General features: G+C 36.6%; 3 protein-coding genes across 4 annotated transcripts in view; all 3 read left to right on the top strand.

The window, feature by feature from the left end:
* DAAM (disheveled-associated activator of morphogenesis-like protein) overlaps positions 1–1,084 on the top strand; it is a 33,477-nt gene extending 32,393 nt beyond the window's left edge. The window contains exon 15 of the mRNA XM_066285326.1: positions 30–1,084. Within this exon, the coding sequence (XP_066141423.1) occupies positions 30–280 (251 nt within the window). The 3' untranslated portion in view covers positions 281–1,084. The remainder of the gene's footprint in view (positions 1–29) is intronic.
* Positions 1,085–2,939: 1,855 nt separating this feature from the next.
* fs(1)N (female sterile (1) Nasrat) lies at positions 2,940–10,313 on the top strand. The gene is made up of 22 exons (XM_066284784.1): positions 2,940–3,154; positions 3,343–3,531; positions 3,609–3,730; positions 3,782–4,457; positions 4,507–4,664; positions 4,726–5,057; positions 5,115–5,368; positions 5,421–5,662; positions 5,722–5,985; positions 6,037–6,228; positions 6,282–6,885; positions 6,938–7,056; positions 7,110–7,461; positions 7,512–7,660; positions 7,716–8,171; positions 8,232–8,418; positions 8,473–8,699; positions 8,752–9,129; positions 9,184–9,337; positions 9,403–9,689; positions 9,737–9,884; positions 9,969–10,313. The coding sequence occupies exons 1-22, from the start codon at positions 3,034–3,036 to the stop codon at positions 10,157–10,159; spliced, it is 5,802 nt and encodes a 1,933-aa protein (XP_066140881.1). The 5' UTR covers positions 2,940–3,033; the 3' UTR covers positions 10,160–10,313.
* A 556-nt stretch (positions 10,314–10,869) lies between these two features.
* On the top strand, positions 10,870–18,161 carry LOC136340899 (gastric triacylglycerol lipase-like). 2 transcript variants are annotated; one of them, XM_066285347.1, is made up of 8 exons: positions 10,870–11,416; positions 15,595–15,799; positions 15,884–16,001; positions 16,855–17,101; positions 17,165–17,323; positions 17,381–17,465; positions 17,521–17,666; positions 17,999–18,161. In XM_066285347.1, exons 1-8 carry the CDS (start codon positions 11,246–11,248, stop codon positions 18,149–18,151), a joined length of 1,284 nt encoding a protein of 427 aa, XP_066141444.1. In that variant the 5' UTR covers positions 10,870–11,245; the 3' UTR covers positions 18,152–18,161. The 2 variants fall into 2 exon arrangements, with proteins under 2 accessions (XP_066141444.1, XP_066141443.1); XM_066285346.1 differs by having other exon boundaries at positions 17,521–17,672.
* Positions 18,162–18,276: the final 115 nt, after the last annotated feature.

Raw genomic sequence — 18,276 nt, 5'->3', positions numbered from 1 at the left:
TTAAATATACATACAAAATTTCCTTGCAGAAGGAATTCTATCAGCCATAAACAAGAACATCACCCTTAAGAACGGAGATTCCTCGAAAGCAGGAGAGTTCGACGATCTGATTTCAGCTCTTCGTACGGGAGACGTGTTCGGAGAAGACGTCGCCAAATTTAAGAGGAGTAAGAAGAGTCGAATTCATCCCGGAAACTCTCCTCCTAGGAGGAATAGTGTTAATCGGGAAGACAGTAGAGAAAGAGTTGTTATTAACGTGAGCACTGGAAGAATTCAATAAGGGTGTGACTGAATAGATATTGTTGGGAACTAGATGATGGGGGCTTGTTTTAGGTTTTGTTACATTTTCAATGAGACGAAATAAAAAAATTGTTTGTCGTTTGGCAAAAATTTTTATCCATAACTTTAAGTTATAAGCTCCCGTTTGGAAATGAGATAAACTATCGGTAAATTGCGGAGAACTAGTACTGAAAATCCAAGTATTATTCGTAAGCCACTTGTGATTGGATGGAATCTATGAAATTGTTCAGTTCTCTACGAAATGATTCGAGTTCCCCACATAGACCTTCCCAAATCTTATGTTAGCGTATGTTTATATTTGTATTTTTGTATAATTTTGTAAAATTTCTGTATTTTTACGTGTGATTTTTAGGATTTTTAGTTCAACTTCTGTGTACAGGTTTCGTTTTTAGAATTATTATTTATACAACTTTTGACCACCAACAGTATATTTTTATTTATATTCAATTGCTTCATAAATATAACTATTTTGTTAATTGGTAGTAATTTATAATATAGCACCGCAATAAATATATACAGGGTGAGGCTAATTAAAGCTCAATTACTAGGTGATTAACAGCCTAATAACGGAATGTCACAAATAGGGTTATCATCCTTAATTGCTTCACTCTGTACCTTCAACATATACAATTACAAATAATGAAGGCAAATGAGTCTCAGTAAGTAACATGGTGTCTTAGATTTGGATGTTTACAATTTTTTACATTGCGTAATAATAATGAGGACCATAGGCTATGATGGTAGCATTTGTGCTAGAAGGAATTATACGAATTTTTTAATAGTATGTTGTTGCTTTATTATCAACGCATCTTATCCTGGTCTATATACATATAGGATAAACCAATTCCCATTGCTTTCCATTGCGATCCTTCTAAACCGTTGGAGTTAGAAAGTCTCTCGACTAAGAAGAAAGTTATAACATTTAATGGGAACTAAGATTGGGAAATGGCGTTGCCCGATTTCATTTGATTTACAAATTATTGGGGAAAAATTACATATGTCGAAAGTCATTAACTTGTTGTGACGTAAACATACACTCACGTTTCTGGGATAGTAGCATTAAATTTAATTTTTAAATACGGTCCTGGATTTTTGTCGAATTTTAAAAGTACTCTTTATGTCCATTTCAAACATCTCTTATATAACTGTAAGTTTTGACGTTTTTTTTTGTAAACAAGGGCATCATCAGGCATTCTTGTGGATAATTTATGGCTAACTTAAACAAAATTTATGCTTGGGGTATTACGTTTTTTGATAGCATAACGTACGAACAAGCTTGATGGCTCTTTTCCAAGGATACATCGAAGCGTGCAATCGTGTGATAGAGCATTGAATTGGAAATGAACGGTACTTTAATAACAAAACAGAAAATCCAGATCCGTATTTAAAAATTTATGACCGAGCCAATATGTTTGAAACTAGTCCGCAAGAAAATGTGTCAAATTTAACGTGTTCTTCATAAACTAACAACATATCATGTTGGACCTTTTTCATTAAACCACTTGTTTGGTCTATTTCTACACAGAAACCAAACTAATATGAATTCTCTAAGCATGGCAAGACTTGAAACATCTCCTACTTCTTGCAGCCCCTTATCACGTTATTACTAATATCGAGCTCCTTAAATAGTTTGTAGAAATTTGTTATTAGTAATTTTTTATGGTGTTACACTTGGAGATTTGACGATAAGCGAGACCACCTCTCAGACTTTTGGAGATTCGTCAGAGTTGATTTAAACACAAATATAAGAATAAACAAGATGCAAATTGTTGAAATAACTGCAGCGTACAAAATTCATTTTCTTTCTGTGATGCACCTTTTCCTTATATATCTGTAAACAAAAATTACGAGATACTTCTGCAACGGCAATATGCTGAACTGGGGAACCCCACTGAACTTCAACCCATGCCGAGGCAAACTTAGGTCTCAATTACACAATTTATTTTGTCTCCGCAGCATCGCTCAAGAAAATGAGACAGTGTAAAGATATAGAAAACTTGTGTTTGCAGAAAACAACTTTTTTCATCTTAAAGCAACTTAATGAGCAATTTGTTGTGTCGGACAGCCATTAAAGTGACCATCTACTTCCAATGCCTTTTTCGAACGAACCGATAAACGTAAATTTTGCTGTCAAATATTGACAACAACCATTCAACTCACGTAAGGGTGAATTTTTGGATCTTCGCTCACTTGGAGCACCCCAAGAGATTTAAATTTTGTAAAAAGGTCAAATGGCCCAAAAATATCTTGAATTCTTTCCGAAGTTACCTGCTCGATTGAATATTTTTCCGACTTGTGAGTAAAGCGAATTCTACTAAATGAGTTTTGTGACTTCTTAATAATCTGAAATGTCCTGAAGTGGTGGAGGACTCGCAGCCGACGTGTTCTGAAACCGTTACATGATACGGAATCACAATGGAACCTTTTCTATCTCTAAACTATCGAATAAAAATATACAAATCTAGAGAGAATCTTCGAAATTGAAGTTATTGTTTAGATTTAATAAATACATTTTGAAGTAATTTGTCATGCCTATTCAGCATTTTGTATGGTTGATCGAATCTAAACCTTCGCTTTGCTCCTCATTTCCACACAAATGTAGAAAATGAACAAAACTCAACAAAAAGACCATTTTAAACACTCTTTTTTTGCTTTCACTAGTGTACCTACAAATCTGATTATACTCGGTTTTTGATGAGTGGGTACTTTAACAGCTAAGAGTTCAAGGGAAAGATGTCTGCTACAAAGAACGTGTTGTCCGTTTTAATTTGCTGGCGGTTATTCCTTATAATTAATTCATCCGAAGATGAGTGGAATTTCTACGAAAGCAAATTTGTTAATTATAACAGAGAAGGTACGTTATAAAATTTTTAATACCTCATAATTCAAGAGGAGGTGCGTATCTACCTTACCTACAACCCTATAATCAAAATCTTTCGTTTTTCTCGTAGAAAATATAGATGTGTAGAAAGGATGAATGAAGAAAAACTAAAAATAAGTTTAAACCTATAGTTCCACAGAATGTAAACACATTTATTTCAGAAATTTTCATTTCCAATGTAACCACCAGCTCAGTGTTACCATCGAACCTTACAGTCAAAGAATGGAAGACTCTGAACACTGGTTATACCTCGTATACTGGTGGTATCTTAAATGGCACTAGGTTAGCAGTTTTATTCTCAACTATCAAGCCTAGAAGCGACCAAATAAGTCACGAGCTTAGGTTTTTTGGTAAGAGCGGTTTAAGCCTTTTTTAAACAGACATAGCTGAATTTATCCAAGCACAAAATTAAAATTCCATGTTTCAGACCTAAATGAAACAATACGCAGCATCGAGTTTTTCCACGAATACGACAATAATCAAGTCTGGGTGATTGCGCTGGCGCAAAACCGGGGTCTAGTTTGGTACTCTCTATCTGAGAACTCGCTGGTAATCTACCTCTCAAGTGTGCTTTTGCCGCTTCACATCGTCCATTTTCAGGATAAAGGATGGGTTTGGCCCTTTGAACACACTATAACACACTTCCACACATTCAAAATGAAGCAGGATCAATTCCTGCTGGCGAACCTGCAAAAAAACCAAACATACTCTGCAGTCATATACGGGTTCGAAATCGCCTCCCGAGAGCAATGGCTCTACCAATCTCTCTACTTGCCCCAACCGTCGTGTTCTTCTTGTTTCTCCACCGCAGGCTCAGATTTCTTTTTATCTTTCGTTCACTCTCCTTCAAACATCTTGGAAATCTACAAACTCACCAACAATCATTTCGTGCAATTCACAACGCTTAAGAGCCCTCAAATCGATCAGGTGATATGTTTCGAGGATGTTCTAAAGTCATTTGTTGCTGTGAGTGGTCTTGGTGCCGGAATATTTGAGTTCACTGAGGATGGTTTAGTGAAGAGAGAGATTGTCGATTCCAACTTGGAGAGTTTGCAGATGTGGTTGCCGATGTCTGTGAGCACCTATAGAGATGAAACTGTGCTAATGTTCCAGAGGAAGTTAGATCATGACTCGCATAAATCTAATGACGTGGAAATTGTGACGTATAATGGAAAGAAATTTGAAGAACATATGGATATATCTTGTCAATTTTTCGGAGAAATGCATAGCAGCCTGGAATGTTTCACGGAATTCAATCCAACCATAGGAATATTAGGTGATAGTACAATTTCAATTATCTTAAAATAAATATAATTTTCCTGTAGGCAGTTCCTATATTGCCATTAAAGACCAAATAGCGCTAGTGGTACCGAATCATCAGACCGGCTCTGTCATATTCAATATGAAAGTTGGTTTTCGGAAAGTGGAGCATCCCGTCAAGAAAAACTTAGACTTCTACATGGACCTAAAGCAAGCTTTACAGGTTGCAATTTTTACTATCTTAATAATAAATAATTCTAATCTAATAATTCTACACATTTTAGACTATGATTGACCAGCAAAATAGGCAGCTCGCTGAATTGAAAAATCCAAAAGAGTATGGATCAAACGAATCTCCATCGCTTAAGCATGCAAATCTTCTTAGTTCTCCAGAGATGAGAACTATGTCCGATACTACACATGATAAACTGCAAGAAATTGAGAGTGAAGTTGCGAGATTGAATGCTAAATACAAAGAACTGAAGGCTGCGATTGCGGGAGATAGTATTAATACCATAATTTTCAATGGTCCAACTGAGGTTTTGGGGTCTGCGCTAGCTGATGAAGTCCATAGTGAAGATGAAGAATTAAATTCTATTATCAATGATATTGTCAGGTAAAATCACATAAATTCAATAAATTTCAACAATGAATCACTGTAGTAAGTTTTCAGGAAGGATAATTTAAATAAATCTATTTCTGGCCGTAAGGTGTTTGAAGATTTGACGGTTCGACAGCTGTTCTTCCAGGAGGTCAACGGAGTGGCCAAAGAAGATCTAGTGTTTATTGATAATGAAAAAAATGTGGTAATTGATGGCAATGTCGGTTTTGATAATTTGGTTACCACGCAAAACATCATGATAACTGACAATTTACTGAACGACTCTATCATCGATGACTGGATTACCATTGATAGCTCCATGGGCGGTAAATTTTAAGAAACGTTATGGAGTTAGTTCTATCTCTCAAACTGTTTCAGACACTCTCCAATTTGAAAATATCGTCTCAAGAGGAAGTTTCGAAACTCAGATCTTAAACAACCAACCCATCAACGGTTCAGCTATGATTTTCAACGATTCCATCACAGATGAAGATGCCAATTTAAGACTTCCTGGGAACGTCACTGTTCACTCAATTAATACGAAAAACTTTCACCAATTTCTCAATAACCTTTGTTTAACCAATGTTCCTTGCCTCATTCCTGATTTAACAATATCAGGAGTAAATCTTCATATGGGGTCGATAACAGGGATAAATAATTGTGAGATTCTTCATTGCAGGCCATGAATGTTGACCGTAATGCTGACCTCAACGGGCAACTAAATCAGATGATATTTCCTGAAGAGTATGTGGATTTGACATTAGATGAAACTCTTAATATAACTGCAAAGAAACGTTTCAAAAACCTCAATGCTTCCTATGTGGACACTCGAGATACGTTACTAAATAACGTAGATCTCAGAAAAATTTTCAATCTACAGAGTGAGCAAAGTATTACTGGAAATTTAACTTTCGAAAAGTTAGAAGTTGTTGAAAACATCGAGGTAAGTTTATTAAAGAAAAAAAATTTAAGTTGAAGATATTGGTCATTATAGATTGATCCCGGTAAAATTAAAGGCCAAGCAGAGAAATTTTTGCCAAACATTGGCCTAAAGGATTCAGCCAGAATGACACAAATTGATGCTAATGCAGAGTTCCTTCAGTTGGAAGTTACGGGAGAGGTAGTCATTAAGAACACAGTCAATGCCATTGATTTTGGTGAATATCTGGAAAACGTTGTTTTGAAGGTATGTTCACGTCTCATAACATCATAATAATTCATGAATAATTTTTGCGTTAGGACGAAACTCCCATCACAATCAGCGGCCAAAAGCACTTATCTCAAGGCATTACCGTACACAACATGAACATCAGGTCGCAAATGATCAACAACATTTCACTCAACTCATTTATTACCAAAAACACCCCACAAAATTTGAATTTGTCCAGTATCCCTGCAAATATAACCTTCGGCTCATTAACGGTCAATGGATTATACGATGGTCAAAATATCACACAACTTTTGGGCTCTTTTGTAAACTTCTCTGGAGATCAACCCATCACCAGTGAGCTGATTTTTGAGGAAGAAATTGCGGTGGATTTCTTGAATGTTACTAAAGAACATCGTCATGTAATTAATGAAGGAAAGTTGGAAAATGTTACCGCAGAAAGAGTTGAAGTTGAAGGAGATGTTGAAGGGAAAGTAAAAGGGATTGATATGGATGGTTACCTCACGTATACTGACAAACAGTCTATTCGGCAACCCTTCTACATTAAAGAGCTCAAATGCGAGGACATAAGTAGCCAAAGTATCAATGACATGAATGTAACAAACGTGTTTTCTTACGGAAAATTTAGAGAGAACATCACTGATATTTTGATGTACCGAAATGCCAATGTGGAAGGTAATTTAGAAATTTAAGGCAAATTCTCCTTTAGGAAAATATATAATTCCAGTTATCAGTATAGAAGACTTCTTAGTTCTTGGGGAAGTTAATGGAGTTGATATACAGAGACTACTCAATGATCACCCCTGGATTAAATTATATCGCAACTCAAGTCGCTTAGTTATTGATGTAAGTACGTTAGTTATCGTAGCTGATTAGGATACTAACAACCCCGTCAAAAGGGAGACGTCCACTTTGAAAATGTCCATGTCCGAAATCTGGCCAATGTCTCCTTTGAAGATTACATCAACACCATAATATTCAAAAACGAAACAAACGTAATATTCTCCAATTCTCTGACATTCGAGAATGGAATTGATGTAGAGAATTTGATAGAAACCTCGACCCTGAATCATGTGCTCCTGAAGGATATTTTAAGGACAGGTGGAAAACAAGTTATAAAGGGTCCGATTCGTGTTCTAGGGGATGTTAGCATTGAAGATGATGTTACTGTCAAGGAAATGATCAACAATGTCGAAGTGACCTATATGCTAAACAATTTTGATATTGGAGAAGAGGCTCTAAGGGTTAAAGGTAGTGGTTGTGGCTGCGTGATATATGGTATTGAACTGAAAAATTTGTAGGTGAAATTACGTTTCAACGCCTGCCATATATCCGAAATCTGACCATCCACGGGCGAATAAACGATAGACATTTCGAACAGTTGCAAAAGGAATTTGTGTTTGTTGATGACGATGTTGAATTGGATAATAACGTTGAATTCAGGCATGAGGTACATTTTACCATAGATCAAACCTTCAATAGAAAACCTAATAATAAATATTTAGGTCAAAATTGACAGGAACTTAGCGACCTTCGAAGGCATCAACGGGATGAATTTTTCAAATTTAGGGTCTAGAATTGTCTTGGTAACACAAGACACCCACATTAATGGGAATGTAGAGTTCACTCATTCTTCTGAATGCCTAAAATCAATTGAAGTTGAAGATGCAGTATCAACAGGTCTGCTTTATGGCCAAAATTTTACTAACTACATCAATCAAGGAATATTCATCGACCGGGGGTTGCTCCCTGGTAGATACAGCTTTGAAAAGATGATCGTTAAAGGAAATTTGGATTCCAAGCTTGTTAATGATTTAAATATGAGCAGTGTGATACCGTTAACGACTTCTCAGGATTTGGGTGAAATCGACATTGCTGAGATGACTGTGACCCGTAATATGTCCGTTGGAAATGAAGTGAATGGTGTGAATTTAACTGTAGAAAGGGGTAGAACTGTGTTGGTGAGTGCTTTCTCAGAGATTTAGAGCAACATTTTTCGTTACGATAAAGTAATTTCCCAGGGAAATGTAGATCAATACATTCCAAGCGAAATCATATTCAAAAACAATGTGGTGGTCCATGATCTACTTACAACCAACTCCATCAATAACATTCCAATGGACAAAATAGTAACCACGGATACTGACCAAAACTTAACTGCTTCATACACATTCGCATCGAAAACCTTTGTAAACGGAAACTTCAGTGGTGAGTTTTTCAAAAAGTCTCAAATATTTGTCAATAAGCTGAGTTTTTCTATAGTCTCTGGACTAATCAGTGGAGTGAACTTCACCACCTGGAATACAGACTCCTTGAAACTTCAATCGGAGCATCCTCAAGCAATGCTCAATTCCTTGAAGCTGAATTCACTAAACTTAACAGGTCCAATGTATGAGGAAATTACTGTTAATGGTCTGCAAGTGAATCATCTTATCCAGCAAATTCAGACTAAAGAGAGCGATTTTTCTGACACTCAAAGGAAAATTATGGTAAGTTTTCGTTTGGTATGAAATAATTAACAGGTCAAACATTTTTTCTAAGGATGACTTCGACAATATCTGCCAAGACCTCACCTTCATCTATAACCGCACTTCGGAACAAGACCTGAAATTCAACTACTTAGTAGAACTTCAAAAGCTTTCCTTTAAAAACCATATAAATTTTAGCTATTATTTTGAGCATCAAAACCGACACTACCTTCTAATCAACGAAGAAGGCAGCTGCTTCTCGGACTTGATGAAGTTCGATGCAGGCAAATTTGTCAATGTTAGTCAAGTGAGTACCGGAATCATCTCACAAATTGCTAAAGTGGAAAGCAGAACTGATGAAATATTTCTGGTTGCAATAAGGGAAATGAGTAACGGTAAGTGTAAAGATGAGGGAACGGCTATTTGGAAATTTCTAGGAGTTGATATTGAGGTAAGTTGAATTTTAACAGAATGCTGATAATTTATATTACAAGCATGTTGCTAGATTATAGCAACTATTACACCCCAAGATCTTCTCCAAAACTCAGAAGAACCATTTGTTTTCTATGGTTTGGAGAAAGATGTGGTGACGGAATTTCGGCTCAACCCATTGCAAGAAGTGCGTGTACAGGAATATATGAAGTGGAACGTTGACGAAGGTGTGCTTGATTTCAAATTTAACAAAACAAATGTTCATTAAAAACGTTCCCTCTTTACTTTGCAGATGCTTTGTTCGTACCTCCCGGTCTCAAAACAGGCCTAGCCATGCGAACTGGGCTCGAACTAATTACTCTCAACAAATACGAAGTTCCCGCTGATCGAGATAATAAGAATTTACACACTGACTCTCTGATCATAGGCAATGTTACCAGAACACCAAACTACTTTATTCCAGGCAAAAATGGAGGAGATCTAGCTGTGGTCAACGTTGGAGTGCAAGGTGGCAACACGAACCTACTTGCAGTTGTGTCTCAGAAGGAATCTTGGGGAGATGAGAACAAATTCATCGAGGTAAAAATTGTTCATGGTAGAGTTGCATTACCAAAATTCGCTTACAGATTTACTCCAATCCTCTCAATGGAGAAATTTTCAAAAGGATTATGGTATATAGACCATCATCACTAACGCCAATTACATTCGGAAATGGAGAGACTATATTGGCTTTCATGGAAGATCAAAAAGTTCTTCACATATACGAATATAAAGGTGAGAGCCATTGTGTTTAAACTTTTTTGGATCCCTCATCCTATCTAGATCGACCATGTCTTTATTCGTTTATGTTCTTCATAGGAATTGAAGGCTTCAGATATCGCTTCTCCATAAAAATCCCAGCAACCTCAATGTTTACCATGGATTTGCCCATTGGAGGCCCAACAGACAAACGTAAAGTCATAGGCCTGATTCACAATAACGAGCTAACACTATTACAGGCAATAATGTTTGGGAATAAGGTACCAGAAGGGCTCAGGTGCTCGCCGTAAATGTCTCTGAATACTGTAGAGGTTTTTATCGTCAAGTTTAAGTATTTTTAAGGTAATTGTATTGTGCGATTTTTGATTTTCTTGTTAATTTTTCATTGAGTTTTGTGCTTTTAAACTGTCAGTGTAAAAATATATTATGAGTTTTAAGTAGTTATTCTCGCATCACGATTACAAGAGACCAAGAAAAGTAGCATTTTCCCACAACCGTCTATATAAATGAAGGTTAATGTCTTCAGGAAAGATTAACAATTTGGTCCACTTTCAGATTTTATCTTTTTCAAGTCCTCAAAAAAAGGATTTCATATTCTAGAATGAGATATCTTCAGATTCGAGTTATTGTACCCACAGAATGAGCCGAAGAAACGTGTTAACGCTGCGATGTGAATGTACGATTTTGATGAATTTTTGTGGAAATTTTCGAAATTTGTTCATAACTAATCGTATTTTTGTAGGAAAGTTTACTGTGGAAGCTTCTAAATAATACGGTTACTACATTTTAAAATCAACGATAAAGCCTTAAAAACAGATTTCGAGCTTCAACAAACAAAAATTATAAAATAAATTTGCCAGTTCGGAGGACAGTCAAAATCAAGATTAAAAATGCAAATTTAATTCGCAAAAGTGCCGTAAACCTGATTTCTACCGGTGTGGTGAATCAAGCCGTCATGCACGGGTACTGAGGGTACCAAACACGTTTGCGTTTCGGTCCTTGTCGGTGGACGAAACCAGAGCAGGGTTTCAAGAACGTTACATCTTAAGCTTTTCAAAAACCGCGTTCTGATTTCGTTTAAACCAACTGGTCCCGACTAACTAATCAACTCAGCGTTAACAAGGACCAGGCGCCACCATGAATCAAAGCAAACTTTCGACATCCGGTTCCAATGACGCTTAAAAAATATTTCGCGAACTGATCAAGACCATGGCGGGACCACTACCACCATATCGCCGAAACAAATCAACAGTACCAAAACTGGTACCACGTTTCTTCGGAGATGTAGCATCAGTAAAGTTCTCAACGACACACGCACATATCTGCATACTTATTTAAAATAATGACCCGAATATAAGGAACGCAACCGCTACTTGATGGGATTTTTCTATAATCGCGACATGGTTCTGCGTTCATACGGAGTGTCGTGGTTCCTCGCGGTGGTTCCGATTTGCTGTCATGGATTTAGCGTTACCGAGTTCATCGTGGGCCCTCGTATCGGCCGTAGCATTACAGTGGCACCGAAGAGCATTCGTGTTTCTGTTGCTGTAAGTACTTTTAAGATTTTCTTCGCCCCATTTTATTGTCAGGAAATCACGTTTTTGTAACATTAAATAAGTCACATTTTCGTTCACAAATGACTTACGAAGATGTCTTTTAGTGATCGCGAAAAGCCATCAGTGAGCCCATGCAGCATACCAGAATCTGATTCGTCAGTTTTGATTGTGGGTTATCATGTACCGTTGTGCGCGTAGACACATCTTCACCGACTTACATGAAATTAACGACCTCCATAGATCACGTCTATGCTCGTTTCAGGCTAAAACTTCTCCTCATCTTCTATTTTATGCCACGTAGGGTCAATCAAACTGGCCGCAATGAACATGTTCGTGCGTGAGGGTTTTGCAAGTAGTTTCGAAGTCCTCAAAACGTGCAGTAAAACAGCATTGACCTTCTGCCGTGACAATTATTATACACGCGGAATTCATTCACATTCTAATCTAAATTAGGTAACAAAACAAGAATCGCCTTGACCTACGGATGTGGTCTTGGAATTTTAATTAGCTTTATATTATTCCATCCATGACTCGTGTCATGCGAAAGAAAGTGCCGAAGAGGTACCGTGATTTTTATCTTGTTCCTTGTCTTCTACATGTGAGTAGGTACACATCTCTATAGAGATAATGACCATTGAAAGTGGTTATTAGTACGTTTTTTATTGTTGGTGTGAAATATTTTCGAGCTGCCCACTTTTGCTTTTTGTCATCAGCACGAGAAATCCTTGGAATCCCGTCGCCATTACACTTTTCAATTACTGCATTGTAGAGGAGTTTATCGCTCCCAGCAGAGACAGCAGATGCTATTTTGTAGAAGAAGAAATAAAAAAGAAATTTTGATTATCGTATCGAATTATTTTTTGCCGGTGCCAGTTTGTCAGTGACCCAATGATCAAAGCACGTACGTCTTCACTGAGCTGTTAAGTTTCCCGAGAAAATGTGCCTCTAGAGAATCCGCGTTGATTCAGGTTAGTGGGAGCGTAATTTAGAGAAATTTTCTCAGTTTTTTCGAAGTTACGCTAAACAAAAGCAATGAGAAAACCGTAGCTTTGCATAGTAGCCTTTAGAACTGTGAGACGCTGCCACTCTTAGTCACAGATTTATTAGGGTTAATTTTGCTCCGAGGCTGTCTCTACAATAAAATTGCGAGATCCTCAGAAAATCCCGAAATTTCCTGGAAAATGTCGGCAGCAAAAATTGGCAACGTCGATTTACAAACATTTTTCAATTTTTCATACAAATTTAAGTCTACAGGGTACAAACTCGTATATAGCCATGTACAAAGTTAACTGTATAAGTTAGATGTGCGTGTAAAATGAGCAAAATGCTTAGATAAACATAACAACAGGTGGTTGATTCGAGGAAGATCGAAGTGATAGTTCTGGGAAATCACTCCGTGCTTGGTAGTTGAAGCTTTTACATTGATTCCTCCACTCCAAGTCTGAACTAAATGTATGGGAAACTAGATAGACTCTAGACTCTTCTCCTTAATTTTGACAAGTCGCATCCGAACATATTTATCCCAAAATATAAAATTCTTTTGATTGCCGAATTGGAGGAGAAAGGAAGCAACCCACAGTAGATAATTGAATGTTAAAATTCAATTTAATTTACCCACCAATATTCAAACGTTAAGGATAAGCGAAATATTACAGTGAAAAAAAGGGGGGGGGGAGGTTTAGCGTGGGATCAAACTTAGAGTTCAGTATATTCTTTGCGTAGAAAACTTAAAATTGATCTGAATTTCGTGTTAGGAGTGCGAAACGCTATCGGCGACCCTTTTCCTAAACCTATTTAAAAGCTCACAGCTCTTTTGTACCCCAATTTATATAATTAATTTGATGGAAGTATTAGTTCAGGTTGAACCCCGTTCCTGCTACATAAAAGAAATGACAAGTAACACATAACTCGTTTTTCAGATATTTATAATTTTAATGTCTCGCAAACACCATAATTAAGCAAAATTTAAGGGGAGTTAAGTAATTAATTTTTGCTGGTAGAAATTGCGTAGTTAGACTTATTTGTATAAATTACTTACATTAGTGGTTCCTAATTGGCGGTGTCTGGAGCTATTGTGACTAACGACGAGGTAGTAACGATACCGGGGAAGGCAATGCACACTGCACCGGAAGCTTCTGCTACTTGAGCCAGAGACTAAGTGTTCTCGGGAGTCATTGGCGGCAAACTAACCTGGAAAACCGTGCAATAAGGGCAGAGGACTAGCGTAGGAATAACACAGGACCTGTGCAAGACCTTATGGACCCTAAAACACTACGTTCTATATACTGGCTTGTCTTAAAAAAACTTATATTTTCAACTCAGATGTAGTTATTGGGGTTTTAATTGGTTAAGAATCACAATCGAGTTTCACGCATTTGAAAGTTCCAAATCCTCATGAATTATTGATATTTTTGAAGGTTTTTTTTTCTTAACTAATGACCACTTTGGTAAACCTCAAACCTAGGATCAAGGATTCATGTCCGTGACCCTAAAAAACACTGAAGGTGACAACATGTTAACGACACCATAATATCTCGTATTCAAATATTCGGCCCACGTATATTTGAATGTAACTTATACCCGAAAACATTTTCAGGTCATACCGGCACTATTAAACCGCGAAATTCTAAAAAAGAGTTAAAAAATAGCAGTTTAAGTTCAGGCTAGTCGTTGGTAAAATTATGTCTGCGCGAGTGGATCGAAACTCGTTGTTTACATTTTAGCTTCCCTGGCGGATTCAATGAGTTTGCAGTCAGAGGGAGTTGTTATATTTTTATTATATTTTTTCGTCTCTCATAGTCATAAAGTAAAAATAACGCCCGTTATTTTTCGCCAAACTGGGCAAAGGGTTGCTGGCTTCCAATCATCAGATTGATCTGTGAAAATACCTCCTAATCCGATTGGCTAAAGTCAGCTGATGAAAATCAGTCCGATCTAGATTTTTATTTCCGAAAATCTTAAGTGCCCAAGTCGAAATTACAATCGAAAGAATTTTTTCACCACCCGTTACCTGCACTTGCAAACTCTATTTGCCTAGCAAAACGCTGATCCTTAATGTTCAAGAGTGTAATCTATCACACATTACTTAACGAGTAAATTGTCATATTTAAAACATATGGAAAAAATGTGTGCAATAATAGTACATATGGAAATATGGCTAAAGATTTCTAGCTATTGTGCCTAGAACTTTGGCATCGAAACTCTGAGATGTCGGTACTAACTTCTCTACCTACACACAACTCCAAAACGATTATTTGCTCTCCTCTATAGAGTTAAGATCTATTTGTCAGTTATGGTATGTAAAACTAGGAAATAAAATCGTAAAAATAATTCACTGATGACCTGAAAACATGTACTAATTATACTGCGGGTACCATTAGCCATAAGGTTTACTTAAAGCGGATTACCAACATTAAATCTGAAAAATCAAAACCTGCCTGTTTCAGCTAATGCTGAAAATTGCTATAGCAATTAGAAATCAATTTATTACTTATAAATGTAAAAATGTGTGCAGATGTTGGGTGCCAACGATAGATGTTTCTCATACAAGCACTTCTTAGAACGGGCTGTATAACATTAATATTTTGTTAGAGGTTACAATAATTCAAGTAAATTTGCATATTGAGTCAGTATTTCCGGAGTTGGCAAATATAGGATTTTGTGCTTCAAATACTTGGTAACACAGATTTCTATGCACACACGCAATTTTCATATATATGGCCAATTTAATATCGGATTTCCTGTGACCAAACACCAAGTCCTATTTATGCCAAAAATTTCAAAACTATTCTTGTTGTTATTGAAAACGTGAACTGAAAATTGATATGAAATAAAACTATTAATAATGGCTCATTAAATAGTATAAGTAGAAATCTAATCTAATGAGATTTTCCTCATTTACTAAGCAATCATCCGGATTTCGCCGAGCACGTAAAAAGCGGCTTTTACTTTCATTATAAATTGATACTAATTATTACTCATTATGCAATTAACCGTCGTACTGTCATATACAGTTTTTGAGATTTTGTGCTATTTTGAGTAGGCAATAATAAACAGTTACCAAGCGAGGTAGAAATTCAGGTCACATCTTTACCCAGTGTGAATAGTAGGTGCACGCTCATATTAATGAAGAGATCACAGCTAATAGGGTTTTCTTTATCTTTTTACAGCAACAATTGGTAAGCTCGTATGGTTATCCCTTTGAAGAACATGAAGTATTGTCAGAAGATGGGTACATCGTCACTTTGCATAGAATACCCAGAAGTAAGCTGGAAACCAAATCATATAAGAATCAACGTCCGGTAGCGTTGTTTCAGCATGGACTACTGGCCTCTTCGGATGTGTTTTTGTTTCGAGGACCTGAACATGATTTGCGTAAGTTGTATCTAGAGAAACTAAATATCCAGTTCGCACTTCCTAGATTATATCTTAGCTATAAATGATTTTCTAATATTTTAGCATATCTGTTAGCAGATGCCGGTTACGATGTATGGCTGGCAAACATGAGGGGAAACATCTACTCCAATAGGCATCAAGTATTCAATTCCGAGAAAGACCCTGAATATTGGAAATTTTCGTAAGTGGTGATTTTTCAGTAAGTCAGATATACCTTCTGCAAATTAAAGAGGAGAAAAACGACTAACTGTCAGGTATTGAATGTCCTGATAAACTACACGTGAAGTAACTCGCAGTCAAACATAACTAATAATGTATCTCTGTCAATAACGAAGATGTTTCATATAGCTGTTCTTACTTTAACTTTTGGTGAAGCTTAACTGCAGTTGGAGAAACGCCTCAATTAGTTATTAACTAACCCTTGTCGCTTCGTAACTCGACATCCAAATCGGCGATTTAAAAGATCCGGAAAATCACTTTAAACACTTGATTTAAAAAAATAATCCCCATTATAACTCACCCCTTCTTCACTTAACATTTTGAGGATCATGATTTTTCATATTGCAGAAAACAGCCTTTATTAAACGTTACTACACTTTACCCTAACATATATCTCAGAGCGGTCAAAACAATGCTAAATTAAATTGAAAAAATAAATAATCTGCTTTCACAATCGCCCTCCTTACAACCTACCCCAGTGGGGAGAGTCTCAGCGGACTAAAGAGGAAAGTGTCGCCTTTCCTTTCTATGTACTTACAAACCTTCAGAAGCCTCTTACTGTCTCTCTTCACTGCACAACTTTCCATTGCAATGCATCTTATTTTCCAACCATCAAAAGGTTCAAGAATTTTTTCTTTCAGGTCTACTGATCCATCAAATTAACTGAAACATGAGAATTAAACCACAAAGTGACATCATTGGTTTGTGACTTAGAATCGTCATTCTAAAGTCATAATTTCAATGTCGTGTCCTTTAAAACTAATACGTAATTCTACAAATTACAAAATTAAATGTCTCAATTTTATTCTCCACAGATTACATGAGGTAGCGCTCTATGATCTACCGGCAATGATCGACTACATCTTGAATATAACCAAACAGCATTCACTGTACTTTCTGGGACACTCTGTAGGATCTACAGCCGCCTTCATTTTGGGAACCTTGAGACCGCAGTATAACGCCAAAATACGCCTACACTTGGCTTTAGCTCCCTTAGTATATGTACTACACGAGATGTCATTTCCCCATAAGATATTTTTAGGTTCCTCATTATCACTTACGGTAGGATATTTATGAAAGAATTACAACGTGCTTTCAAAATTTACTGTTTCCTTTTCGCTTTAGAGATCAGTGATGTCCAAAAACATTCTAAATGTTTTCCCTAGGAGAGACTATTTCTCTAAGTTTCTGGGCGCGTTTTGTGCCAATGGAGCGCCCTCCCAATTTCTATGTCTAATTTTTATGTACTCTTTAGTTGGAATCGATGGACAACAATTCAACAGCGTACGCTTCTGTTCTCAAATACATCGCTGTAACACATTTTAATAGTTTTCATTGCAGAGCTACATTCCAGAATTCCTATCGTACTTTCCTGCAGGAAGTTCAGTCTATTTAACCTCACACACTACACAAATATATGCTGAAGGTAATGAATTTTATACCAGAACCAACTGAAGGTTGATTGGAATAGTCAATTTCAGGAGATTTCAGGCCACTAGACTATCATAATCCGTTTTTAAATCTGCAGAAATATAGAAGTTTGACTTTGCCTACTTACAATTTAAGTTTGGTGGATCATCCTGTAGCACTGCATTTTGGAGATGGGGACACTTTAGTTACAGAAGAGGTAGAGGTATTTCAAAATGTTGCATGCATTATTTTGACGAAGGTATAATATCAAAAGTATAAAGATGTATACCTGAGTTTAATATGGAATAGCAAATATGTTTAATTTTAAGTTTATACTTGACCTATCAAATTAGAGATTGATGGTTATCAACGACATCGATTTCTCATTATTTCCATGTTTAAATCATGTCTTGTTTTCACCACGCCTTTATAACATCAGTTGATCATCTCACCAGGTATTATCTGAAGAAATCGAAACCTCATGTTCCAATCTAAATCATGAACTTCCGTATTCGGAACTATATTTTTAGTTAGACCATTTGTTTTTAGGACTTGGTATTTACTGAAAGTAAACTTCCCAATGTCATCGGAAAATTCCGGGTGCCCTATAAACATTTTAACCACATGGATTTCATGGTTGGATCCGACGCCAAAGATTTAGTCTATAAGGAACTTATATTATTAATGAACAAATATAGGTAACAGTGTAAAACGGCTTTTTATTTACCCCAACAAGATAGGTAATATACGGTAATACACCTTCTGAACTAGAATTTCAAAGACCCCCAAAAAATCAGTGACTATGGGGCTTTTGGAAGGAACCTGGA

Source organism: Euwallacea fornicatus, chromosome 8, assembly GCF_040115645.1.
Source record: "Euwallacea fornicatus isolate EFF26 chromosome 8, ASM4011564v1, whole genome shotgun sequence".
NCBI lineage: Eukaryota > Metazoa > Arthropoda > Insecta > Coleoptera > Curculionidae > Euwallacea > Euwallacea fornicatus.
Note: the sequence above shows the minus strand (reverse complement) of the source record. Positions and strands in the feature narration are given on the sequence as shown.